The 26,737-nt window shown below is 35.2% G+C and overlaps 1 protein-coding gene across 1 annotated transcript in view; it reads right to left on the bottom strand.

Moving 5' to 3' along the window:
• Positions 1-26,737, bottom strand: part of LOC150092894 (mediator of RNA polymerase II transcription subunit 13-like) — a 557,023-nt gene that overhangs the window by 230,598 nt on the left and 299,688 nt on the right. Inside the window, exons 11-13 of the mRNA XM_090414065.1 lie at positions 21,192-21,455; positions 5,481-5,589; positions 268-449 (exon numbers count right to left, since the gene is read on the bottom strand). Coding sequence (XP_090270191.1) covers positions 268-449; positions 5,481-5,589; positions 21,192-21,455 — 555 coding nt within the window. The remainder of the gene's footprint in view (positions 1-267; positions 450-5,480; positions 5,590-21,191; positions 21,456-26,737) is intronic.

The following is a 26,737-nucleotide window of genomic DNA, read 5'->3' as shown; positions in this document are numbered from 1 at the left end:
TAATGGGTGGGTAGCATATAGCGTGGATATGCTGGACAAAGGGATGATTCATGCCCTGGGTGGAATGGCACAAGATTGAATCACGCTACTCAGAATGGCGCGCAATTTAAAACTTACAAATTGTTTATTTCTGGAATTTTCCATTTAATATTTTTGGACCAGGGTTGACTGCTGGTAACTGAAACCATGGAAAGTAAAGCAGTAGGTAAGGGGACAGGGAGGTGGAGAGACTACTTTATCAATAACATCTTATCAAAAGAATTTTACCTTAACAGTTTCACAACAAGGACTGCTACTTCCATCTGGAAAGGATTCAATACGGTCTCTCAAGATTGATTCTCCAGTTTCTAACACTGTAACATCAGTTCCTCCAAGGCAAGAAGGAGAAGGGGCAGTGTTGTGTTCCAAAGAAGGAGGAGTCGGAAACATTCTAGTTAATTCTGCAGCACCTACAAATAGTTGAAATAAATTAAAATCACTGTTAATTTATAAAACATCTAAAATACCCATAATTTTACTTGAAATAGTCATCTTTAAAGGACATCACAGAAAAAAAAATTAAAGTTTTATAAAAATATGCATATATGTGGGAGAAGAAGACAAATAAAAAAAGTTCTTAACACATTCATGTTGGGTAGAAATGAAATGTCTTGTGATTTTCTCGTTCATGGAATGGGATGTAAATTGCTTCATACCTTCTGTTTATCAGGAGGTCATGCCACAAACTGTGATTTTGACTTCCCCTGAAGCTAATACTTTAGCTTCATGGAAAGTACTGAAGTTATTGGTTTCAGCAAAATATAATTACCTAAGAATTAAAAGATTGTATTACTCATTCCACCCTAATCCGTATTAGGGTGGAATGAGTTACACAGGAACCAATAATCTAGAGAAAATAATCACATTAACATGAGTGAAAGTTTTAAGGTATAGATATAAAATACATATAAAGTATCATTCTTGGTCCTAATAGTAACTGGAAAAAAAAAAAAAAAAAAAAAAAAAAAAAACCTTCAATGATGTGTTATTCGAATCAAACTTTCTCATATTTTTGATAAGGATAGGGAGTCATTCCGATTCAAGTTAGGTCATAAATTAAAGATACCAAGAAATTATATACTTAGTTTAATCCTTTATCCAAGTTTTAGCAAACAAAGTTTGCACATGAAATATTTTCAGGACTGGGGCAACTCGTATAAGGAAGCTAAGACTTCACATCACTTGCCTTAGTATCCCATAATGCAAACCACATCTCCTTGCAGACATGTATAATGCTATGTATTATAGGAAGGATCATTACCTAGACCAGTTTCGATCTGTATTGAGGTCTCTTCAGTGGGAGCAGGACCCAGAGTAATGCAGAAATCATATTTCCATATAAGAGTTGTCAAAAGGTGTCACACCTTATTATTAAATTACTCTGGAGATAGAGAAGGTTGTTGGAAGTTTCTTCACTTGGTTATACTATAAATTAAAGATACCAAGAAATTATATAATTGGCTTAATCTTTTATCCTGAAAATACATCAGGCGCAAACTTTCAGAAGAAAGTTTTCAGAAGAACTGTTTTTTATGCTGAAGAAATAAAGAAACGTTTACTTCAAGAGATGCCCAGGTGCAGTTAGAAGTCTTAATGTTCTTTTTAACTGGTATATTTTGGGCCCAAAAAAACCATGCAGGATGTGAATTAGTTCATTATCTTATTAGATTTTATGATGAGTTACTGCAGTTAAAGTTCATAATACTGTAAATTTCTTTTAATGTATTTTAGTATTATTAAACTATTTTTTGTTTTTGTATATTGAAATTTGAAGAATCAATTTACTTAATTATTTTTAAGTTAAGATTGAATTTTGAGTATACAAGAGAATTATCGTAGCAAAACACATATTGTATGTCTAGGATCTTACTTAAATCCTAAATATACAGTATGTGCTCAGATTTTAGTACAGAAATCTGACACCACTGCCAGTCTTATTTTTTTACAACCTGAAAAATCAATAATCGGGATGTAATAGTGAAAACTTACAATAGTGGTGCAGTCCACGACAGAATTTATAGGGATATAAGTGAGATATAAGCTGGTGAGGGATTGTTACTGGATTAATATGAAGATTTTTCATGGAGTAGAGGATCATCATCATCATTATCAAATTCCTGACATGTACCCCTCAATGAGTGTACAGGATATGATAGTACTACATGAAAAATTTACATCATTACTAACTTCCTATCTACTATTTTCCTCCAAATCAGTATATCACTAGTCAAGACTCCAATACTATCATTATCAGATCTTATATTTCTATCGTCTAAGGCACTTTGTACCGTATCAATCCACCTATATCTTGGTCTTCCTCTGGGTCGTTTTCCTGTCAACCTGGCAGAGAACACTTGTTTTGCTAATCTTTCCTCGCCCATTCTGTTTAAGTGACCATACCACCTGAGATTAGCTCTGCTAACGCATTCCTGGATGCTGACAATGTTAAGTTCTTTCCTAATATCCTCGTTTTTAATATGATATTGCCATTGATGCCATCTGTTCACGCCTATAATCTTTCTCAGGACTCTCATATCTGCGGTCTCTAGTCTTTGGTCATGTGATTTACTTCTGATCCAGCTCTCAGATCCATAAGTTAAAACTGGTTTGAACACCATCTTGTATACAGCTAATTTAGTGTTCCGATAATTTCTCTCTTGTTCCATATGAATTTATTCAATTGACTTCCTACCATACCAGCTTTGATGATTCTGTTGTCTATTTCCATATTTAATTTACCATCTTAACTAAAAGATCGTGCCTAAGTAGCTGAAATGTTTTACTTGTTTCACAGGTTTTCCGTTCACAATGCAGTTGACATTTTCAATGATTCTAGCTATTTTCATTGTCTTTGTCTTTTTAATGCTGATCTTCATACCATATCTATTACAACAGTTATTCAATTTAGTCAGAGAATCTTACAGGCTTGTAGCGGATTTATTTAGAAGTATAACATCGTCTGCATAAAGCAAAGAGCTGACATTAACATCTCCAATTCTCATATCATGTTTAATACCACTTTCCTTCATAATGTGATCCATATAGATAATGAATAACAGATGGGATAATGTACATCCTTGTCTCACACCAGATTTAACATTAAACCATCTTTCTGTACTTCCTTCAATTCTAACTGCCGACTTACAACTCAAATACAGACTAAGTATTGCTTGATATAATGCCCATTGACACCATATAATTGTAGCATATTGAATAGCTTCTCTCTTGGCAACTTGCCATATGTCTTTTCCAGATCGACAAAACTTAAATACAGATCTCTGTTATATTCTCATGCTTTCTCAACTATTTGTCGTAAAGTGAAGATCTGATCCTGACAGCCTCTATTTGGCCTGAATCCAGCTTGCTCTTCACCAAGCTTTTCTTCTATAATTCTTCTCAACCGTTTCTCAAGTATACTTACATATATCTTACCAGGAACACTCAGTAGGGAAATACCTCTGTAATTCTCACATTCAGTTTTATTTCCCTTTTTATATATGGGTACTATTAGAGCTCTATTCCAATCATCAGGAATTCGTCCCTCTGTCCAGGCTTTCTGAACTATGCAGTGCAGCCACTGTAAGACTTTTATACCACAATATTTCAGCATTTCTGTCAAATATCATCTACTCCTGCTGCCTTTCCACATTTCAAGCCTTTGATGGCTTTTTCTACTTCAAGTATGGATATGTATTCCTGACTGTATGCCTGTTGTGTGTTTTTTACCACTGTGCTATCACTGCTTGTTTCATTTAGCAATTTTTCGAAGTAATTACTCCATACTTCAAGGATATCTTTTTCTCCTGTTTTCATGTAACCTTTATCATCTCTAATTCCTTTTACAGCACTCTTTCCTCCATTTCTAAGCTTCTTCAACAACCTCCAGAATATCTTACCACCTTCTTGATATTTATTTTCTATGTTCTTGCCAAAGTCCTCCCATGACTTTTGTTTAGCTAGTTTTACACAGTGTTTAGCATTCTTGCATTTGTCTCTGTATTCTCTAAGAGCACAAGCTGACTTATTTGCCAGGAACTTTTGATATGCTTTCTTCTTTTCCTTCACTGCCTCTTTAACTTCCTGTGTCCACCATGGAGTTCTGATTTTTCTATCCTTCCAGACAACCTCACCACATGCCTCTCTAGCTGAATCAATCAGGGTTTTCTTCAAGGCTTGCCACTGAATCTCCAAGGTTTGGTTTCTGTTCTCAAACTCTTTCATTTTTTCTTCAATAATCTTTGTGTATTTTAGTCCACAGTTCACATCTGAGAGCTGCTCAACTTTTATTCACTTTAAAACTTTCTTAAATGTTATTCTTTTCAATATGAAATTCAATTTTATGCTGCTTTATGCGCCCCAGCCGGCATGAAATTTTGTCATGTTGTACCATCATTTTCTATATTAGTTTAAGCCAATAAGAATACAAGTTGGTTGGCTAAATCCCAAATTGCCAGCACATCCTCGTTCGTTCAGTATCCAGGTAGATACCCAACAGGGTGCACCACGAGAAGGTGAGGATTGGACATTAGGTCAGAAGTCCTGGTCGGTTCTCTGCATTCCTTTAAAGGCTGTGTGGAGGTCTCCTCTCAGTTATACAGCTTTGACCCTTATGCACCCCCCTACAGGAAGATAAGGTAAAACAAGAAGCCATCCCTGGAAGCTGTATAAGGAGAGTGTGAGCAAGGGAATGAGGAGAATATTTTTTTCATGAACATTGGTTGGCGAGTGCATTGCCTGAAAGTGTAATGAGTCAGAAACTGTGAATGGGTTTTAAGGCACTGCCTCGTCTTTTTTATGTGAATGTGTAAACTTCCTGTAATGAGTCTTTTTTGACTCAATGTAGGAGGAGGTCTGATATTAGCAACAATAACAAACCCATCCACTTACTTGAGGGAGGAACTATACAAGTATACAATCTTTTTTGGGGATTAGCATTTTTTTTATTTTAAAAAACAATGTATTTTTGACATAAAATAAATGTCAGGAAGTCAAAAAAGTAATAAAAATAAGATATCATCAGCTTCAGGAGTTACAACTGCGTTGTTCATCTGCTATCTTACATGGTTTACCATAGGTCTCTGAAGTAGCTTAAAAAAGTATCATGTTATCTCTACAGAGCTCTTAGATTATCCAATTCTTAATTCACCTGCAGTTTTTAGTTTGGTTTTGGAGAATTATTTTTGAAGCAATTGGGGCTACAAGATCTTCTTGGCTGGGTGACCCCTGTTTGGTAAGATGAAAAAGAAGTCCTTATAAAGATCCGAGTTTAATGCAAATAGCAAATGTTTTATTGCCCTTATGATTGCATAATAGAGGCACTCCCCCACCTGCAGTGTGATACAGGTTTACAATTTTTCATAGGCAGAAATGTTATTTAAAAAAAATTAAAATCACTTGTTGATGATCATGATGTTAAAGACAAAAAAAAGTATAACATATACCTAATATTCCACTTGTACAACTTGCATTACTCTTTGCAGATTTTCCTGAAAATGGTTCATCATTTGTATTTCCAAGTTTTGATGAAGTTGGTGTTGATGGGGTCTGAAACTGAAATACATATTAATTTTTATACATTTTCTTAAGAGAAGAATACAATAAAGAACTAGATCTCCATGCTATTTAAGTCAAGAAAGAAGGTATTCAGCATAACAGAATGCTTAGAAAACAAGTTATGTTATTTCACAATAAGACTCAAAGTATATAAGCAGCCATTTTACAGTAAACAATAACTTTTAATAAATTTATTTATAGGATTAAGATCTACAAGCAGTATATGATAACCATTAGCTGTTAATAAAATAGCAACACTCAACTGTCACTGCATACAAAATGCTGTGCTAAATCATTCTTGCCTATTAAAATGATTTGTTCCACAAAAGAATTAATCTAAATAAATGTCATTATATTATGAACAGCAATATTAAAATAAAGTGTGGAGATACTATAAAGTAATTTCAGTATGTAAATAATTATTACTGAAAAGTAATTTCAGTATGCTCACACCACAATGGTGTGAACTAAGATGTATCTCTCCATTAGACTTTCCCAAACACACATCAGCAATACAGCAGTGAAATTGATGCAGAATGAGTTGAAAATTAGTCAGCACAGGTAAAGCAGGATCATAATTACCTTCTGATTGTTATAGAAAATATTCCACCAATTGGTGAATGACAGCTGTTTACAGGGATAAGTGCATATGTGTAGACATCAGCACTGGTATGAACTCTGAATGCTCTACTACACCGGAAACTGTGAAAATTGAAGGCATCATTCTGGCAAGCAGCAGCTTATCCTCCAATACAACAACGTGTGTCACTTTGCAAGCATGTGTGAACAAGTACAGAGATTCATCGCCTTGATTTCACAAAATCAGGCTCAATCTAATTTTGATCACTTTCTAAAACAGAAAGATCTGCAAGGACATCACTTCATGATGTAATCAAGACAGAAGTGATGATGTAACAAGATGATTACATTGCTTCCATGTTTGGTGTTGCTGCAATTGACTCATAAAACTACCTGAATATTTGTGGAAGTGAGTGAAACATAAAGATGATTATCCCTAAGAAATAATTCCACAAAATTAAAGAAGACATCTTTCTCAATGAAATATCTATTTCATTTACAAAATAAAATAAAATAAAAATTATGCAGCTTTTTAGGATGCTTGTATAATCAGATAGTGAATGGGATGATAATTTCATGCAAAAGTCAATCACTTGATTTTTACAATTTTCAAGAAATACTCATAGTTTCTTAACAGTCAAAGCTAGGTAACTGGAAGGAGACCTTCAATACAGCCTATAAAGAATGTGGAGAGTGGAACACCAACCAGGACTTCTGGCCCAATGTCTAATCCTCACCTTCTTGGTGCACTCCATTATTAGAGATTTCATTTAAATACTGAACAAACAATTTTGAACAGACAATATGACTTCACTAACTGAATTATATTCTGAATTGGCTTACACCATAACGTATGTGATGGGAAAATGATGAAATGTCATGCCAGGTGAGGCATTGCTAGTTAAACATGGCCCTGTTGTTTTGATCTGCAAATAAGGGGATACAGAGAAGATAAGCACAATCAAAGTGACGAATATCATGGAAAGAGAAGTGAACCTTTCAGAAGAATTAGAAAAATATCATATTGGTCTAATGCCATTGAGATACTGCCAAAAATAACTATAACATGTCACATTCTGGCAACAGTGATCAGACAACAGAAAAAGTAGCTAAGTATTCAACATTAAGCATGAAGATGAACTTCTTAAATGGCAGATAGTTTTCAGTAGCATCATGTGGACAAATTCGAAATGGAAAATTGGACAACAAAACTTATTTGTGCCTATGGTCCCAAGGGACCATAGGCACAAATAAGTTTGGTTGTTAACATAGGAAGAAAGAGATGGGTTTTCATGTCGTTAAGTAAGGTGACTGAAAAAGAAAAGGGAAAAGCTGGTTAGATATCTAACAAGAAGAGAAGGAAAGGAATACTAGACACATAAAAATGTTTAGAGAAAATTTGGGCAAAGCTAACAATAATGGTAAATATGTGTTCGATTTCTGTTCAGCAGGAACAGAAATCCACCAAGTACCATTATTAAGAAACATCATGTTCCAACCTAAACCTATACATAAGCGTACAGGAAGAGAAGATATAAGACATGAGAAAAGTCTCATACTGTGTTACTGTTGATATCTTCACACATTCAGGAGAGCATATAGGGAGAACTTTCTCTTTCAAATTCCCTATATGTTCTTGAACAGTTGTTCAACAACATATAGGGGGATCTGAAAGAAAAATCACATTTAGTTTTGAAGAGGACAAATGCAAATATGATATTGAAAAGAAAAATATGTACAAAAGTTTCAACAAGAATCAAATGATAAACAGCTTTCAGAGATGAACTGCACACACAAATATGCAAGTATTATTCAATAAAAAACGAAAGATTTTGATTCAGTGGCAAAAAATGAAGAAAACTCACTGATTTGGACAGTGAGACTTAAGCCTATACCTAAGTTCTAAATCACCTTTTTGGAATTGAAGGAGATAGAGGAAAATGTTTGATTAAATTCAGTATATATATAAGAAAGGGATGTATACTATCTCCTCTGTTATTCATCACCTATACAAATCACATTAATAAAGAAAGTGAGATTAAATGTGGTATCAAAATCACATATATCAACCTTAGTGCTTTACTTTAATAGATCATGTTATTAAATGTGACCATGTGGTTGCCTGGAAAGACAAAAAAATCTGAACATGGTGGACTCATGAAGAGACATATCAGGAGGAAGAAGAAGAAATCACATCAAAAGTTCAAATAAGTGAGCAGATGCCCTGCAAGAATACAGAGCTATGTAGCTCTCTTATATTTTTAGAATATTATAAAAGTAGCAACATTTCTAGAAGCTATTAAAAATCTTAGAAATGGAGGAAAGAGTATTGAAAAGGAATCAGGGTGGAAAGTGGCATAAAAATTGTAGATAAAGATGTTCTGAATGTCTGCAGTAATTACTTTGAAAATTTATTTCATGAAGTTCAAGAGGAATGCAAATCACAAGTACATATCAAGGTATAAAAAAAAAAATCCATTAAAAACCTGAAATGTGGAAAGACTCATGAATAGATGATATTCTACCAGAAATATTAAAATATGGGGCTATAAACGTTTTTCGCTGTTTGCAGTTCATAATTAGGAAGGCTTCATTTCAGAAATTTTCAGAAGAATTCAGAAAATCAAATTTCAGATAATTTGGAATAGAGCACTCATAGTATCCATCTATAAAAAAGAGAAATAAATGAGTTCCAGGTAAGTTTTATACCACCACACTTGAGAAGAAGCTAAGAAAAATTGGAGAAAGAACAAGCTAGGCTCAAGACAAACATCAAGAAATTATTAAAATATAATGAGATTATGCAAGAAAAATAAGTCTAGTAGGTCTGGAAAAGGCATATCATAAAATGCCTACAGAAAAGTTATTCAAAATTCTATAATTATATAATGTAAATTAAAACATTATATAGAGTGATATGACCTATACTTAAGTTCTAAATCACCTTTTGGAATTGAAAAGGAGGTAGAGAAAGATGTTTGATGTAAAACATCTTTCTTACACATTATTATGTCATTGTTTTTCTTATTTATAACTTCCCTTTCTATCTTTCAATCGCTATTTTACTTCTTCAGATATCGGCCCTAATATACTTACATCTAGGATTGTTTCCTCTTCGGATACTGCAGAAGATATAGTGGAGATACTTAAGCAGCAGTTCATAAAGGTCTTTCATTCCAGTGAATGTGATATCATGGAGATGTTTGAGAGCAGTAGATGATGAGGAGAGGAGACTGACTGTAAGTGAGCAAGAGGTATATGGGGAATTGAGCAAACTTGATGTTCATAAGGCTGTGGGACTTTATAATATATTACCACGTATTTTGAAAGAATGTACAGGGAGTTGGCATCTTCCTTGATATTTTTTTTAATATGAGTCTTGCACAGGGTTGAGTTCCAAAGGAGTAGACAGAGGGCAAGATTGTGCTGCTTCATAAAGGAGGTGATAGAACTCAAACATCAAATTATAGGTCTATCTGTGTGTCAGATGTTGTGGTTAAGGTGGTGAAGAAGCTGGTGATAACTAGGATTCAGCATTGGATTGACAACAATGGTTATTATCTTTGATGGACAGCATGGATTTGCTAAAGGGAGGTCATGTTTTAGTAATCTACTTACTTACTCATTACAATAAGATGATGGCTTCATTGGGCAGAAGAGAAGGATACACAGTAGTATACTTAGATTTTGCAAATGCTTTTGATAGATTAGCACATGATAAGTTGATAGTTGAACTAGAGAGGATGGGGTTGGATATTAGATTAGTGCACTGGGTCGGAGACTGGGTATCTGATAGGTATCAGCAAGTTGTGTATGGGGGAGCAATATCCTGGAAGGGAAAGTCACTAGTGGCTTGCCTCAGGGGTCTGTTTTAGGGCTATTGCTGTTTAACCTGTATGTTAATGATATTGGGGAAGATTTACATGTGGATATTCAGTTGTTTGCAGACAATGCAATGTTGGGATGAACTATGAAGATGGAGCAGATGTTGCGGCCTTACAAGAAAACTTGAATAGATTGAGTGAATGGGCACAGGAATGGGTATACCAGTTCAATTTGCAAAATGTAAGGTTTTAAAATTTGGGAAACAAAGATGGGATGTAGAATTTATGCTTGGTGGGAATATATTGTTGGAGGTAGAGGAAATAAGGATCTTGGGGTGATAGTGGATAAGGATCTGAAATTTAATTTAGGGAACAGATTGACAAAATTGAGGACAACACAATGAATTCTAGGAATGATATGAAGGAATGATATGATAGAAATAACGAGATTCTTGTTCCATTGTATAAGGCTCTGATTAGGCCACACATGGCCTATTGTGCACAGATTTGTTCACCTGGTTTTCCAAACGACAAAGAGATGTTGGAAAGGGTCCAGAAATGACTGACTAAGGTAGTTTCTGATCATTAGAATGCCGAGTATGAGGAAAGGTTGAGAAGATGCAATTTACACAGTCTAGTGGATAAGAGAAAGAGGGGTGATATGAGACCTACATGTTAGTAAGGGGTTGTTACAGGATCAATGTTGAAGAGGTTTTACAGAAAATGGTGAGAGATCAGGAGCAAAACCAAAGGTCATCCCTGTAAGTTATATAAGGAGGGTGTGAGCAGGGGAGTGAGAAGCAAGTTTTTTGCATGCAGAGTTGTGAACAAGTGGAATGCCTTGCCTGAGAGGGTGGTGTCTGCAGAGAATTTGAATGTGTTTAAGGTGCAGTATGATGAACTGTGTGTATGACAAGGGCCTCCTAGATGAGTCTTTGACTCCATGGGGCGTTAGGATAGTAATAATAATAATAATTGTACAGTATTGTATGTTATTTTTGGCAGTTTTAAATTGATTATTTACTTTTTACCTGCAAAGCTGTGGTATCACACCTATAACTGGTTCGATTAAATATATAAAAAAAAAAGTTGATCATAATATATATTCAAGAACATTTATCTGAAGAACATGTTAGTCAAATGCTTCACAAAAATGTTCTTTAGTTAAAAACATAACAGTATCTTATCAAAAGTCATGAGACACCTTTCACAGATTGCAAAAAAATGAATGACTACATAATATACACACTGTGTTCTAAAAGGGAGATTAACAGTTAACAGTTTCTTTAGAAATCATCAATTTTGAGTATAACCCTTGATCTTATATATTGAACAAAAAAATGCATGAAAAGAGTTAACAGCATTTCAGAGGGAATAATAATCAGCCGTCATTCCTTGAGAATAATGGTTTCTTAATCTCTTCTTACAACTTAGAACATCTGAGTTTAGAGATGCAATCAGCCACATGTTTCCAAAACACAGAAAGCTGTATGTTATTTTCAGAGAAGAGTTGTGAACAAAAGCACACAGAATTTGGATTGCAGGGAAATGAAAATCATCCTTGTGAAGCAATAAATGATAATATATACTAGTGATGGATATGTTTGGGTATAAAGGATGCTTCCCTTCGACCCTCTCACCATTGTGTTGTCACAATGATGTCACAAGAAGCAGTATAGTGAGTTGGATCTTGTATTATGGATTAGAAACTAATGCACACACACATACACACTAGCAATGCATCAATGCTAGGTCCTAAATCATATCCTGAACAATCATTTACCCATAAAATTACCACGTGATTTTATAGTACAAGGCCCTACATCTCCCAACACAATAATGATGCTTCATGTTATAAAGTAATAGTTATTAACACTTGGTCTGAAAGAAATAACAATACTAGAAAACTGCAAGTGATCAGCACAGACCCCTAACCTGAATCTGAAAACATCTGATGGATGGGATGAACCAGAATACGAATTAGAGCATAACCGAAGTGGTGCCCTTCATTAGTGGAATTTACTGACACAAGTTCTCAAATGAGAACTTGAGCATAATACCACACACTTTCTAAAAGAAATTAGTAAAATGTTTTCCATAGTGCATGAAAAAAGTTATTACAGCCAAGAATGGCACAATGCATTATTAATTTTTGGTGGTAAAAAACTTTTGTTTACATTTGCATTTTTGATAGAATAATGGAAGTATCATGCTCGTGTGATGCACATACTGCTATTTGAAAATCTGAGTGTTCTATTATATCTGAGGGCTAATGTGGAACAGATGATGATGAACAGTGAAAAAAATAACCCAGTTCCCACCTCTCAAATGTTGGCATATTTCAACCTTCAAGTTAAAGTCATTAGCTGGAGTGTAAATGTACACACACACACACAGGTATACAGTGTGTGTGTGTGTGTGTATTTGATTAAAGTTTATAAGGCAGAACACTGGATTAAGTTGATTACATTTATTTACTTAGTAACACGACATTTCACCCCAATTGCACAGGATTTCTTCAGGTTTAAATATACAAACTAGTAGACAAAACAGTAAGGACTAACAAAGATGACAACTGCTATGCAATTAAACAGAAGAGACTGATGTTATTTTTTAAATTATTTCTAATTGTTCTTAACGTTCTGCGTGTTTATGCCTTCACATGAACCTTGTGGATCAGCTGAAGAGAGCACATGTGATGACAAAGCTGAGGCTTATTTCTATGGTATTCAATATCTCGAACATTTTCTTCAATGCATTTTTCAATTGATTTTTATATCTGTCCATGCTAAGATGACCGGCAATTGGACTATAGCTGATAAACACCCAGATATTGAAGTGGGTGTGTCAAGGTTTTTGTAGATCTTAGTAGTGATCTCATCTTGATAAGGGGATAAATACTACTTTGATTTTATATTCCTTAAGTCATTTTGCTAGTTTTATGGAAACAGAGTAAATATATGGGAGCGTGATGAATCCTCTGGTTTCTTCTTCATTAAAAATTTCTCTGGTCTCATGTCAGTTGAGTAGTCTGGAGATGGTGTACTCACTATAGCAATTTTGAAGGAAAGTGTTTCTTAAATGCTGAAATTGTTTGGCTAATTCATCCTTATCAGTGATGAGTCAGTGGACTCTTGCTCCTAGTGTGGAAATAATACTCAATTTTTGAGGTCTATAATGATGGGCTGAGGCATGTAGATATCTGTCAGTATGTGTAGGCTTTCAAAATATAGAGACGTTTTAATTTATCAGATTTCTTAGTTAGTACAAGGTCCAGAAATGGGAGTGAATCATTGGATTCTAATTCAGAGGTGAATTTTATGTTAGGGTGTTGATGATTCAGGTACTAATGAAAAAGCAGAAGTGAAGGTGGTCCATGGTTCCAGACTAAGAATATATCATTGACATACCTTTTCCATAATTTTGGTTTATGATGGTATTCTTCTAGGGCCATGTTTTCAAATGTTTCCATATAAAGATTTGCTAAAACTGGCAAAAGAGGATTGCCCATGGCTAGACCAGAGTTCTGTTTGTATATTGTATTTTTAAATTTGAAGTATCCAGATGAAATACAGTGTTTGAGGAGTGCCATAACCTTCTTAGAGAACTTATCTTGTAGGCAGTGCAAGTAAATCATCAGTAGGAACATTGATAAATATATTGACTACATCAAAGCTTGCTAAAATGTCATGCTCATCAAGGACAATATTACTGAGCTTGAAACAAAATGTTTGGAGTTTTTAAAAAAAAAGAATGGTGATCATCCTTTTAGGGGCTTTAGTAGTCTGGGTAGATTTATTAATTTCATATGGGGCTTCCCCCTGTCCTCCCCCATCCCTTAAGATGGGTTGAGCCCTCCTAACGAGGGATTAAGTATGTATTTTATGACTGAGATCTGTGCGCATTTATTGGGCTGGTTTGCCTGTTCTGAGGGACGAAAAACCCAAATTTCCAAGTTAAAAAAAAACTCTAACTCTGTATGAGACCAGCTAACTCACCTTTAGTCAAAAGAGACTAAATAAATTTTCCTCATGTCTTGGACAGGAATAGAACCCAGGTCTTTCCAACCAAAGGGCTTCGTCTATACAACTGAGCTACAGAGGCCCTGTTTGGCAAAAAGACATGTTGGAGAATCTATCCCTTCTACTATTGAATGCAGAGGTGTGTCTACTTCATGAATTTTGGGTGTCCCATATAGACATGGAGGAAGAGGATGAAGAGAAAAGAGAGCTAGTCTGGTTTCTCTGTTACATTCATAGATTGTTTTTAAAAAGCTATTAGTGTGATTTTGAAGCTCTCTAGCAGTCATGATTCATAATGGAGTAAGTGTTAAGAAGCATTCTAATTTTATAGTCATAATCATCTGAGTAAAGGATAACCATAGCATTTCCTTTGTTTGCAGATAAGATCACTATATCAGAATTGTGCTTACTGAGGGATGCTTGTTCTAAAGGTGAAAGATTATCAATAGGAGGTTTCGCTGCATTTATGGCAAGTGCTGATTTGAATTGAGCCAGTGATCCCTCTTGTGAAGATAAGATAGATGTAGCTCATTCAACTTTTTCTAGCAAAATTTCTTTAGGTACTTTCTGGGGGTAGCCTGCAAAGTTAAGATCCTTGTTGCGAACAACTTGTTCTACTGTAGACAAGACATGCTTGCATTTATTAACAACTGTTTTTTTCAACAAAATGTTAATTATGAGGTTTTATCTTCTGTATTTTATCTGACATTAAGATATAAAGTTTTTAATCAGTTTAGTTTTATTATATTCATAAATTCTATCTGCTTGTCTGTTGAGAATGAAAGTTACATTTTTCCAGAGATTAATGTCAAATTTATTTTGAAGTATATTAACAAGGAGTAATATTCTGTCTCAAGAATGCCAGGAAGACGCTTAGCATCCACAATGTGTTCATTAAGTAGTCCTATTTTTGCTTAATTATAGATTCTAGGTGTGTGAAATTTTTCTTTAGTCAATAAATATGGGAATAATTGCAGACATTTTACACTGGCATAGAAATACTAACCTATTGATACCTTTTGCAATCTTCTATAACAATCTGTGTTCTCTAATGTAAATACCCTCGCCATGTAGGTACACTGTAGAAGTATGTAAACTTTGCCAGTTCATGAATATTTGATTAAAATTTATAAGGAAGACCGGAAATAAGTTGATAACATTTATTTACTTAATAACGTGACATTTCATCCCAATTGCATAGGATTGCTTCAGGTGTAAATATACAGACTAGTAGACAGAACAGTAAGGACTAACAAAGGTGAGAACTGTTATTTAGTTATACAGAAGAGACTGATGTTTTTTTTTTAATTATTTCTAATTGTTCCAAATGCTCTGTGTGTTTACGCACTCACATGAACGTATTTGATTAATGAAGGCTATATTTGAATGAATAGGGTGTATTCAGAAAAGTTAATACTTTGGTTAATATTTAAAAGTTTAGGATCTAATGCTATTTCCAAAGATTCCCATATATTTGTGTTTCTGTTGTATCAGAGAGAATTCATAGATATTAGTGAAAACACTAAACTAGCAATACAGTCTTCAAACCAATTTTAACCCTGAATATGAGAGCTAAGTTAGAATGATATTTCTCGGTATATTTTAATAAGAATATGCAAAGTCAATTATTCCTGAAACTAAAAACTTTCTTATTAAGTCAGTCTCTGAACTTTGAAACTATGTTCAAAATAAAACCAACCAGTTCCCCCTTCTTAAAATACAGAGTGAACTGCTTTCTTTGATGTGAACTAAAATTTTATTTTTTCTCTAATAAAGTTACTCCAAATTCTTGAATACAAATTTAAAATTATTCTGCTTTTCCAACTTGCAGAGAAGGAAGAGCCAACAAGTTAGAGAATTCTGAGGTGGACTTATGACAAGTCACTCTCAGTACTCTATATGAACAGTGGAATGCAACAGAAGCTATAATATTATACTGCTGCCAACCATACCATCTCAAAAAGTGTATGGCATAAAAGATGTTGGGGAAGCCAGAATTGGTATCTGGTGCTGCCACTTCCTTAAGCAGAGTCAGATCTCCACTAAACTGCAGTAACCACTAAATGGTGGAACACGACTTTAATTAATAAAACACTACCACTTAGATTACTGGAGTCCTGAAGTGGTACTTGCCATGTTTTGTTATTTAGCAGAGCTTCTGGTTTCTCTCCCCCTTTGCACACAGTACTTACAAGGACATGTCAAGCACACCACAGGGACACTAAACATTCAAGGTTGCAGCAATAAAGTTGTTTTACAAGTCAGCCATCAGACAGTAAATGGGACTGAAATTGATACTAATGAACCGAAGGCCTCCCTAAATAGCCCAACTACTATTCCATATTCCACCAATTGTGCCCAGAGGGAGCACTGACACATAATGGAACAGGAGGCTGACTCTTCTCTGTATGGGAAGCATTCCTGGGGGATCTGCCAGGCAGCGTCTGTGAACAAGCTACTCTGAACTTGTGCTCCTGCATTACAGAGGGGTACTAAGGAGCTGATTACTTTTCTATAACCCAAAAGTACTTATAGTGCATCAAATCAATTATCTTTCCAGTTAAAAAAATCAGCCACGTGTAAGCACCTGCTATGTCTATCGTGTGAAGCAAAGATAGCAGCAACAAAAGCCAATGATGGAAGAGCACCTTGTATCTCACCAGCACAGCACTGTCAACCACTAGCAAACCCATAAAGTTCCTCGGCTGTAAAATTGATGTCACCGATAAAAAAGGAGTACGTTGCGTGAGTTCTGTTGCCACTAGCTACATGCTTCCTGTGCAAAATTAGATGAATCGATGCACAAGTTATTTATCAACCTCAACCAGCCCTTCTGTTCATTGTGCCTCCCTTCTGTTAAACAGCTCTGAACTTAGGCAAATGATCCAAAAACCTTGAACAGCACCTCAATACTATGAATGAAACTTTTTCCTCCAAAATACGAGTGCTGGAAGCTCAGCTTGAACTAACTGATGATCAGTGCTACAATGCAAGTTCACCCTTGCATGCAAGGGTGAACTTGCATTTATGTATATGGCATAAATACATTTTATGCCATATACATAAAAATACTCCATGACCTAATTGCATCAACAGTACACAACTCGATGGAGGCCAAAAACAAAAAATCCAATGAAGTTATTTTGAATTTTCTAATGGAAAATGAAAAATCACTGAAAGAAGAAGACATCATCAAATTAGCCGAGGAATGCAATTTTGATTTCAAAAACATCATCAAGTACCATCATTTCCGACCTATAAATAAAAGAAAGGATGGAACAAACTTTCCTTGCCTCATAAAAGTGACTCGTGACACACCGACAAGCACATCTAAATTAATAACAGTGATCAACAACAAGTTCAAGGACACTTGTCCCCAATCACACATACATACTCAATTAGATTTGCCCAGAGAGAACGAAGTCATCATCTCTGAAAATAACTAGAAGAAAAATGCCAAAATGGAGAAAACAACTGGATCATAGACTACAAACAAGCTAAATTAGTACAAAAATCAAGTGACACCACTAGTAGCCACCATGGAGACCAGTATGCAGGCACTGCACAGGAAATGTGCAAGACCCTTGTGGTCAAATATATGCCTCACAGAACCTTGCATATCCACTTCACAACATCCAGTGGCCTCAACTCCAACCTTAATTGTGTTCACTACCATCTTCAGTCTACCAAATCCCACCTACTCTTTTTGGCAAAAACTCAAATCTCACCCCCCCCCCCCCAGCACTATTCATCTCAACCTTCCAAATTACACTCTTTCGACCCAAGGGCAGCATCTGCTCTGATATAATTTGTCAGAGAACACCCAACTTTGATTTTCTTTGAAAACTTCTTGAAAACATCCCTTCCCTCACTCAGTCAAATTAATTTGCTGTCTCAATCACTCCCCTAATGACACCAACCACTCCAAGCTCTTTAATTTCCTCTCCTTAAAAATTGATTTTCTCCAGTCCACTTTCCCAACAGCAAAATTATCCTCCTAGAGATTTTAATGTGCACAACATCAACTGGCTTTCCATCTCCATTTGCACAGATCTTGAGGGCAGAGATGCTGAAACATTTGCCATCACCAATGACCTTACACAACTTTTACGCATGCCAACCAGAATACCAGATAACCCAAACTACTCCCCAAACACTCTAGATCTCTTCCTCACCAATGGCCCTTCCAAATATACAGTGAATGTAGTGGGCCTCTAGGTAACTCTGACTGCAATCTAGTGCCCCCTATGCAAAGCTTGTACAGTCACTCCCATACAAGAGTAGTTTGGCATTATAACAGTGCTATGTGGAACAGCTGCCATGACTTCTGTGCCTCATTTCCATGGTTGGAGTTATTGCTTCCAGCCTTCCAAACCAAACAAATGCACCGAACTTATCACCAAAGTAATCCTCACTGACATGGAAACATACATTTGCCACACTACACAAACTGCCATTCCCTCATCACCCACAGAAAAAGCCAATATCTTGACTTAAGCTTTGTTTTCAATGCATGCATAACTGACAATGGTAAATGCCCCCCAACCATTCCAGATGCCCCCTATATCCCTTTGCCAGAAAAATACTGTCCAAATTAGACACAAAAAAGTATCCCAGTCCTGATGGTATTCCTCCAATTGTCCTGAAAGTTTGTGCACCAGAACTTACTCTTATCCTACGTCACCTCTACATTATATGCTCTCTTACTCCATTGGTATCTATCCCACAGCCTGGAAATTGGCCTATATTCAACCCATTCCCAAGAAGGGTGATAAATCACTGCTGTTTAACGAGAGCCCTATCTCAGTATGATAGGAGTGGGAATAATGTTGGGCAGAAGTTACGACCAATTGCTTTGTCGTAACTTCTTTAGGATAAACACACTTTAGGGTAATTTTGCTGTCTATGCATTGCTTCAAGAAGAGGGCTCATCATATTTGTTCTGTCAGAAGGAGCTCCTGTACAAGAATAAATGCAATTTTTTCCTCTTTTTTAAATTTCTTTTTGAATTTAATACATTTTCGGATAATTCTGCTGTCTACATCACTATAAGAAGAACTGAGTGGAGAGGTAAAGCAGAATTTTAAATTTATTGCACTTATGACATTGCTTACGAATGATCTTTCTGTGTAAGATTATAATCCTCTCTTTTTGAAATGTTGGGTGCAATATTTATTATAAAGTTCTTTTAGATGTTATAGCTTAACATTTTCACTAGGAAGTTAGCTTATTCTATGATTAGTGAACAGGATTCTTAGTTTGCTGTGCATCATGTTATAATGGTGTATGTTTTTATATATATATATATATATATATATATACACATACATACACTGTGTGTGCGATAAACACACACACAATATATACTGTATATACAGTATATATGTACACACTGCGTGCGTGTATATATCAATTTTTCTTTGTTTGTTAGACTCAATGGCGGTTACAGTCAAGTAACTTGGCTAATTAATGCACTGATAGGTCAGTTGATCCTATCTGCATAGTGTATGTGTTTGTGTGTCCTTCTGACCTGTTTGCCTGTTTTGCAATATGAAAAATTATGCCACTTTCATATAAGACCTAACTAATTCAGCTCTTATATGAAACTGAAGATGAGTTAGTTAATATCATCTTCATATCATCTAGAATATGAAGAACAAGTGCTCTTCATATTCTAGATGATATTTGGATCCAGGTGTTTCCAGCCAAAGGGCATCTTGAACCAAATGAGCAATGAAGGTTCTTTGTGTGTGTACGTACAAACACGTGCGTGCACACACACACACACACACACACACACACACACACACACACACACACACACACACACACACACAGTATGGAGATGTTGATATGTCAAGTGTAATATAGTCAACTCTCACTATAGCAAACTCGAAAGAAAGTATCCCAGTCCAAAGAAAGTATAAAAACAGTTTGTTGTTGTACTAGACAGTTGTTTGCTATACTGAATTTCTTTTATCATGCCATTCTATCTACGGGACTCTAACTGGAGAGGTTGGTTTAGGGAGTGAATTTGTTATATATATAAATTAAGTGGATATTAAATCCAACATTATTTCAAAGCCGAATACAGAAACTATAAAATTTCATGTTAAATTGACCAGAGAGCTTGCAGGAATACACCACCGCCATACTATGAGTTGTCCTAGCTGAACCTAATAGGAAAAGCGAATGCTAAACAGTGTCCATATATTGCCTTCTATTGGTCCATTTTGATAGGTTTCAGTAGTCTGACAGCTGTTTCACTCATTGGTTTTCATCAGAGAATAGGCAAAAACTCTCAGTACAAGGGAATTTGAAATATCGGAGAGGTGTATTTTCCGTAAGCAAACTCTCGGTCGGCGCATAAAATATTTACTAAAATAAAGAGCCAAAGGCTTCATTTTGGCAATTGAAATGATGTTGGATTTAATATCCACTTAATTTATATAATTTTGCATCGTCAAAATGAAGCCTTTGGTTGTTTATTTTAGTAAATACTTTTCGCATCGACTGAGAGTTCGCTTACAGAAAATACAACTCTCCGATGCTTCAAGTTCCCTAGTACTGAGAGTTTTTGCTCTCTTAGGTTTCTGCCTAGTCTCTGACAAAAACCAATGAGTTTGAAACTGTCAGACTAGTGAAACCTATCAAAATAAACCAAAAGAAGGCAATATATGGGTGCTTTTAGTATTCGTGCTTTTCTTATTAGGTTCGGCTAGGGCAACTCATAGTGTGGCGGCGGTGTATTCCCGCAAGCTCTCTGGTCAGTTTTCACATGAAACTTTAATAGTTTCTGTTTTCGGCTTTGAAATGATGTTGGATTTAATATCCACTTAATTTATATAACTTTGCATCACCAAAATGAAGCCTTCGGCTCTTTATTTTAGTGAATTTGTTATATGTTATACAAACATATAATTCTCACTTTGGCAAGCACATAGGCCCATGGGAACAGTTTTATAGCAATAACATACTATAGTGAATTTCTTTTGGCATGGCATTAAATCCATGAGGCTTTGGTAATGACTTTTTCAGTAGTTTTGTTATAATTAGTGAATTTGTTATAATGGTATTTGCTATAGTAAGAGTCAACTAGAATTTATTATTTTAATAGATTTTCTTAGTATTTATATAAATGATAGCAATATATTTCAGAGAAAAAAAAAATTACCTGATCATCTCCACTTTCATCTGATGAAGATGTCTCAAAGATATTGTCCAAATCACGATATGTAACTTGTAAATCCTCCTCTCTTGTAAAGCTAGATCCCTGGTTTCTTGGAGTTGGAGGAGAAGCCACACACGTTTGGTCATTTAATGGAGTATTTTGTTTCTGAGGCTCTTGTTGAGTAGGCGTTGGAGGTGCTTGACTCTGAGGTGTTGAAATTGACTGAGAATCTGGAGTTGAAGGAAGAGGACTAGGCTTTTCTTCTTCCTGAAAAGAATACACAAAAGAAATCAGCAAATTGCTTTTATAAAAAATTACCTTTAAGATAAAATTCTCATGTTAATCATTTTGAACAATAAAATGCAGAAAAGAATGAAGCACTTTGAGAGGTACATTCTGAAGATATATTTAGCTGGCCTCGATGGCTAAGTGGATAACATCTGTGCTCTCCAACCAATAGACTGCCAGTTCAAATCCCACAGTGACATAGCTGTTTGTGAATGTCTTTAGGTAATATACAATGTTTGTGGCCAAGTGTGAAACTACCAAGCTTCCAGGAGGCCTGAAGTGGCTTAAAAAAAGCATGTTAGATAATCTATTGGCTCTGCTGATGGATTATCTGACCATTAGCCCACTCATAGTTCTAGCATACTATAGATTTACAATCTCTCAGGGTGGGATTTACTTTAAAATATAAACACAAACATATTTATTTACCCCCCCCTCCTCCCAATGCAAGTTTTTCAATTGACTATAAGACATAGATAGTAGTTTATATGGCTGATTATTGTTGAAGAAACAAAAAATAAAATTAATTACTGTTAATAATTTATGGCACAACTAGTTTTGATCCATCAAGAATTTCTTGGGCACAAATATACAGAAGATTCAGAGAAACAAAGACAAGTGTTAAAAAAATATACCAGCTGACATTATTCTAAAAGAGGATTGACAAAGTTCGAAACTATTCTGGATCAGCTGGTATACTGTTGATCACGTGTGAAAAGTCCCATTTAAATCATAAAAAAATCCATAAAACTATATAATTGAAAAAATGTCAGAGACATCATGTATGGGAGATCCACTATCTCAGCTCTATCCAATTATATACTTTCTGCAAATCCAAACAACCAATTTATCAGACACCAAATAAAGTGGAATTCACTTGATATCTTAAACCATTATTATCATGAGTTGAAAAAAAGATATTAAAATCTACAGAAATTATGATTAATGCATACCATCTGAATATAACCCTTATATTCAGACTATTATTCAACAATAAATCAGTTATGGTGCAGAGACCACACATGCTCGACAACACCAACTGATAAATTTCAAATAATACCTTTTTTTTTTTTTTTAATAATGTCGGTTGATGAATTTTATCCAAAAAATATTAAGTCATTAAAATAAATATAAAATATTTATTTTAACAACCATCCATAATAGGGCTTACAACTCTTGATCTGATGAGGAACTCACATTACTGATCAATGAAAACTCTTACAATGTAAAGTTTCTTCTAAATCATAGATTCAGTTCATGATCTGACTCCAGTTTAATAGCAGTAACCTTAGAACTCCATTGAAGAAATTTCCTGATTTTTATTTTTTATTTACTTATTTTACAGTGAAACTATCAAAACCACCAGAATCATCCTGAAGTGTAAGTAAAATTGCACAACTGATAACATTTTACAAACATTTCTCTCATTTCTGTTACTACCTGCAGCACAATCACACCACTCATGTCAACTGTGAAATCCAGTCTTTCAACCAGTTGAAACTAATCTTGGACATTGGTGAGATGGATAGGAGGGTGGCTGACGGAGAGATATCAGAGAGTGGTTTACTCGGGAGTAGAGTCCACAAGACAGCCTGTGACTAGTGGTGTGCCACAAGGATCTGTTCTTGGACCACTGCTGTTTAATTTGTTCATAAATGATATAGGAAATGATCTGAGAGGAACAGTTCATTTGTTTGCGGATGATGCGAAGTTGGGTAGGGCAATAGTGAATGCAGATGACGTCAAAATTTTGCAGGATGATTTGGATAGATTGGAGGTCTGGGCTAAGGAGAATGGATGTCAGTTTAATGTGGCAAAATGTAAGGTTATGCATTTTGGGGTGAAAAGATTGGCGGTAGTTTACTGCATTGGTGGAACCGTGCTCCAGGAAATTGATGAGGCACGAGATTTGGGAGTTGGTGGATAGGGAATTGAAATTTAGGGGACACATTGCAAGAGTGACCAAAACAGCTCATCAAATCACTTGGTTGCTGAAGAATACGATGACAAGCAGAGACAAGCGGGTTATTGTTCCTCTGTATCGAGCCTTGATAAGACCCCATCTAGACTACTGTGCTCAGATTTGGTCACCTAGGTTTCTTCTTGATGGGGAGGAGGTGGAGAGGATCCAGAGGCGAGTGACCAAGATGATAGCAGGTCTGTGGAGTGAACCGTATGAGAACAGGTTGAGGATTTGTGGGTTGTAAAAATTGGTTGATAGGCGGAGGAGGGGAGATATGATTGAGACATTCAAATTACTGAAGGGTTTCTATAAAATTAATTCAGAAGATATTTTTGAGAACAGGGCTGGTTGTGGGAGGACTAGGGGACATCCATGGAAACTGGGCAAAAGTGTGGTTAGTAAAGGTGTTAGAGCTGGGTTCTTTACTTTTAGAGTAGTGAATGAGTGGAATGCGCTCCCTGAGTCTGTGGTGGATGCTGTGACAGTGAATGAGTTTAAGGCGAGGTATGATAGATACTGTATGAATGTCAAATAGTTGTGATGAATATGATTTGGGGCCTCCCTCGATGAGTCCAATGACTCCCTGGAGTTGCCCGTAATAATAGTAATAATAATAATTTTCTGGTCTTAGTCTCTCCAGTTGTCCTAAGCAAAGTCAGAAAGTCTTCTAGCTCAAATCCTTCAAAATTAATGTTGCCATCTTATGTCCTGCAAAATTTTTTTTTGTAATTGGCAAGTTTTCATTTTATTTATTTATTTATTTTTTATTATTCCTTCCTGCAGTGTCCCAGATAAAAAAACACTTAATATTGTCTTGATATAATCTTGTCCTCTTCATCAACTTTATCTGATATAACAATCCCATCATCAAGATCCTTGTATGTATGCCAAAATAATGCTTTGGTCTGAAAGCATTATTCTGCTGACTGTATTAATGAAATTGTGATGGGTGGCAAAGTCACTTCTTGTTTTTCTCATTGTCAAGAATGAGAAGTATACATTAATCTAGTCATCTGAAAATTTTAATGCCTCTTTCTGTTTTCTTCTAACTTGGTATCGACTGTTCCAGTATGAGTGGCTGGTGTATTTTCTGGCAGGGCTGTTTCATTAGCATTAGATATTTGAAAATGCTAACTTTGTTGCTAAACCGCCAAGTCACCCTGAACTATAAGTAAAATTGCACAATTCAAAGCATTTTACAAACATTTCTGTTACTACCCACAGCACAATCATGCCACGCATGCAAAAAAAAGAAGTGGTATACATAACACATTTTTAAAAAAATATGCTTTGTATAGTGCTTATCTAAGCTTCTTAAAGCAACATTTCTATCAGCTTCTTTAATGCTGATAGAAATTTCTTTATTGCTTTTTTTTTTTTTTTTTTTTTTAAATGTCTAGTCTAGTTTATCATCAGCCTACTCTGTGGGCTCTTAATAAATTCTTCAGTAAGTTTCTTTAAAACGCACATTTCTCAAGTTATTCTATCACTTTCAACTTGTAGGTCATACCTAAGTAATGTGTCTTCTTGTTACATTACTTTCTGACTGTTTAAGATTTATACTAAAAACATCCTAACATAAATAATGAACCATAAGCTAACAGCACCACTACCAGTCAGTTATGTTGAGAGGGAAAGCTGGCATACTGTCAGAGGTCACAGACTCCACATAGTCTGCACAGTGAGCCATAAGATCCATCCAAACTGGTGAGAGTGTAATATAACATAGCATGCTTATTTTGTTAACAACACCCCCCTGTGTTTTGAATGTGTTAGCTTTTCCGTGTGATTTAATGAGTAAAACTATTATGACATAAATAATGCATTTTGAGACACATATCTTGGGGAAGATCTTATGGACTGGTCTAGTTGGCTGAGTGGCTAGCATACTTACTCTCCAACCAACGGGTCACGGGTTTGAATCCCGTCATGGGCATGGATGTTTGTGATCGTCTTTAGGTGGAAGATGAATTTCACTGCTTGGTGTAAGACCACCGCCCCACTTATTGGAGACCTGAAGTGGCTGAAAAAGTTCATGTTTGGTCTCTAGAGAGGGTTTCTGAACCATGTAAAGTAAAGTAAAAAAAAAAGAAAAAAATTCTTAGCCCACTCATGGTACAAATGTACTATAGGTTTAGTAACCTTTCATGGGTGGTAACCACATTAAAAATAAATAAGTAAATAAATAATTATAAATACTGGAGTACCCCATATACAATCTTTGTAACTTTGAAATTTATAACTTGGAACATAACTAAGATAATATTAAGGGTTCTAAAAATCGAGACGTAGGAGGAAGAATTAATTCATCATAACACATTAATAACAGAATCACTTATGTTAATTTAAATGTCTTTATTTGTAAAATGTTTTGTATTCCTCAACAACGAATAGATTATAACGTATTATGGTACATTATATCTAATCATTGAGAGGCAGATGATCAACAACATATCCATTGTTGATCATCTGTCTCTCCAATATCTGTTGTTTCTTTTCTTTCTTTCTTTAATAACGACAAATTTTATTTTATTTTTTCTGTTTCCTTCCCAGCTGTGTATGATTCTTATTCAATTTCTCATGCTGATTTTAAATATGTTTTTAATTTTTTATTATTACATATAGTTTCTGAGAAACAAGTCTATACGTTTTTATGATATAAACACTATTAACAATCTCATACATGCAGAATGAAAATCAACTAGAATGGCTGTCCTAATGCCTTCTGCTTATAAGATGAACTTGGCATTTCGACCATTTCCAACCCAAAGTAATCAGCTAACATAGCATGACTCCACTACCCCTTATACCAGCCTTCCATCCTCATAATCTACTGGTGAAACCGCTCACCATGTTCATCACTTATAGAACCTAGATTTTCTGGGAAAAAGTCTAAATGCGAGTTCAGAAAGTGTATTTTCAGAGACATCTTGCATCCCATGTCATGATATGCTTTGACCATAGAAGAAATAATTTCTTTGTAATCTGAAGATTTGTTTTTTTGGTTGTCCAAAACGTTTTTCTGCAACTAACTTAAAATGTATCCATGAATTAGCTTCTTTTTGGTTTAGAACTTGTTCAAATTTGGGATTGTTTGTTAACAATCTAATTTTTGGCTCAATGAAAATGCCTTCCTTTACTTTTGCATCACTTATTTTTGAAAATTTTTGTTTTAAATACGGATTCACTACTTTCCCAAAGTTTTCACGGGTCCAAGTTGGATGCGAAACGGTGAAAAATAGATTTTGTTTTTCTGTCTCTACCAGTGGTGCATGTTTAACTTTCTTTTCTCTGGGTG

Source organism: Typopeltis vanoorti, chromosome 24 (assembly GCF_054136105.1).
Source record: "Typopeltis vanoorti isolate ZY-2024b chromosome 24, IOZ_Tvanoo_1.0, whole genome shotgun sequence".
Taxonomy (NCBI): Eukaryota; Metazoa; Arthropoda; class Arachnida; order Uropygi; family Thelyphonidae; genus Typopeltis; species Typopeltis vanoorti.
This window is presented reverse-complemented; position numbering and strand designations above follow the sequence as displayed.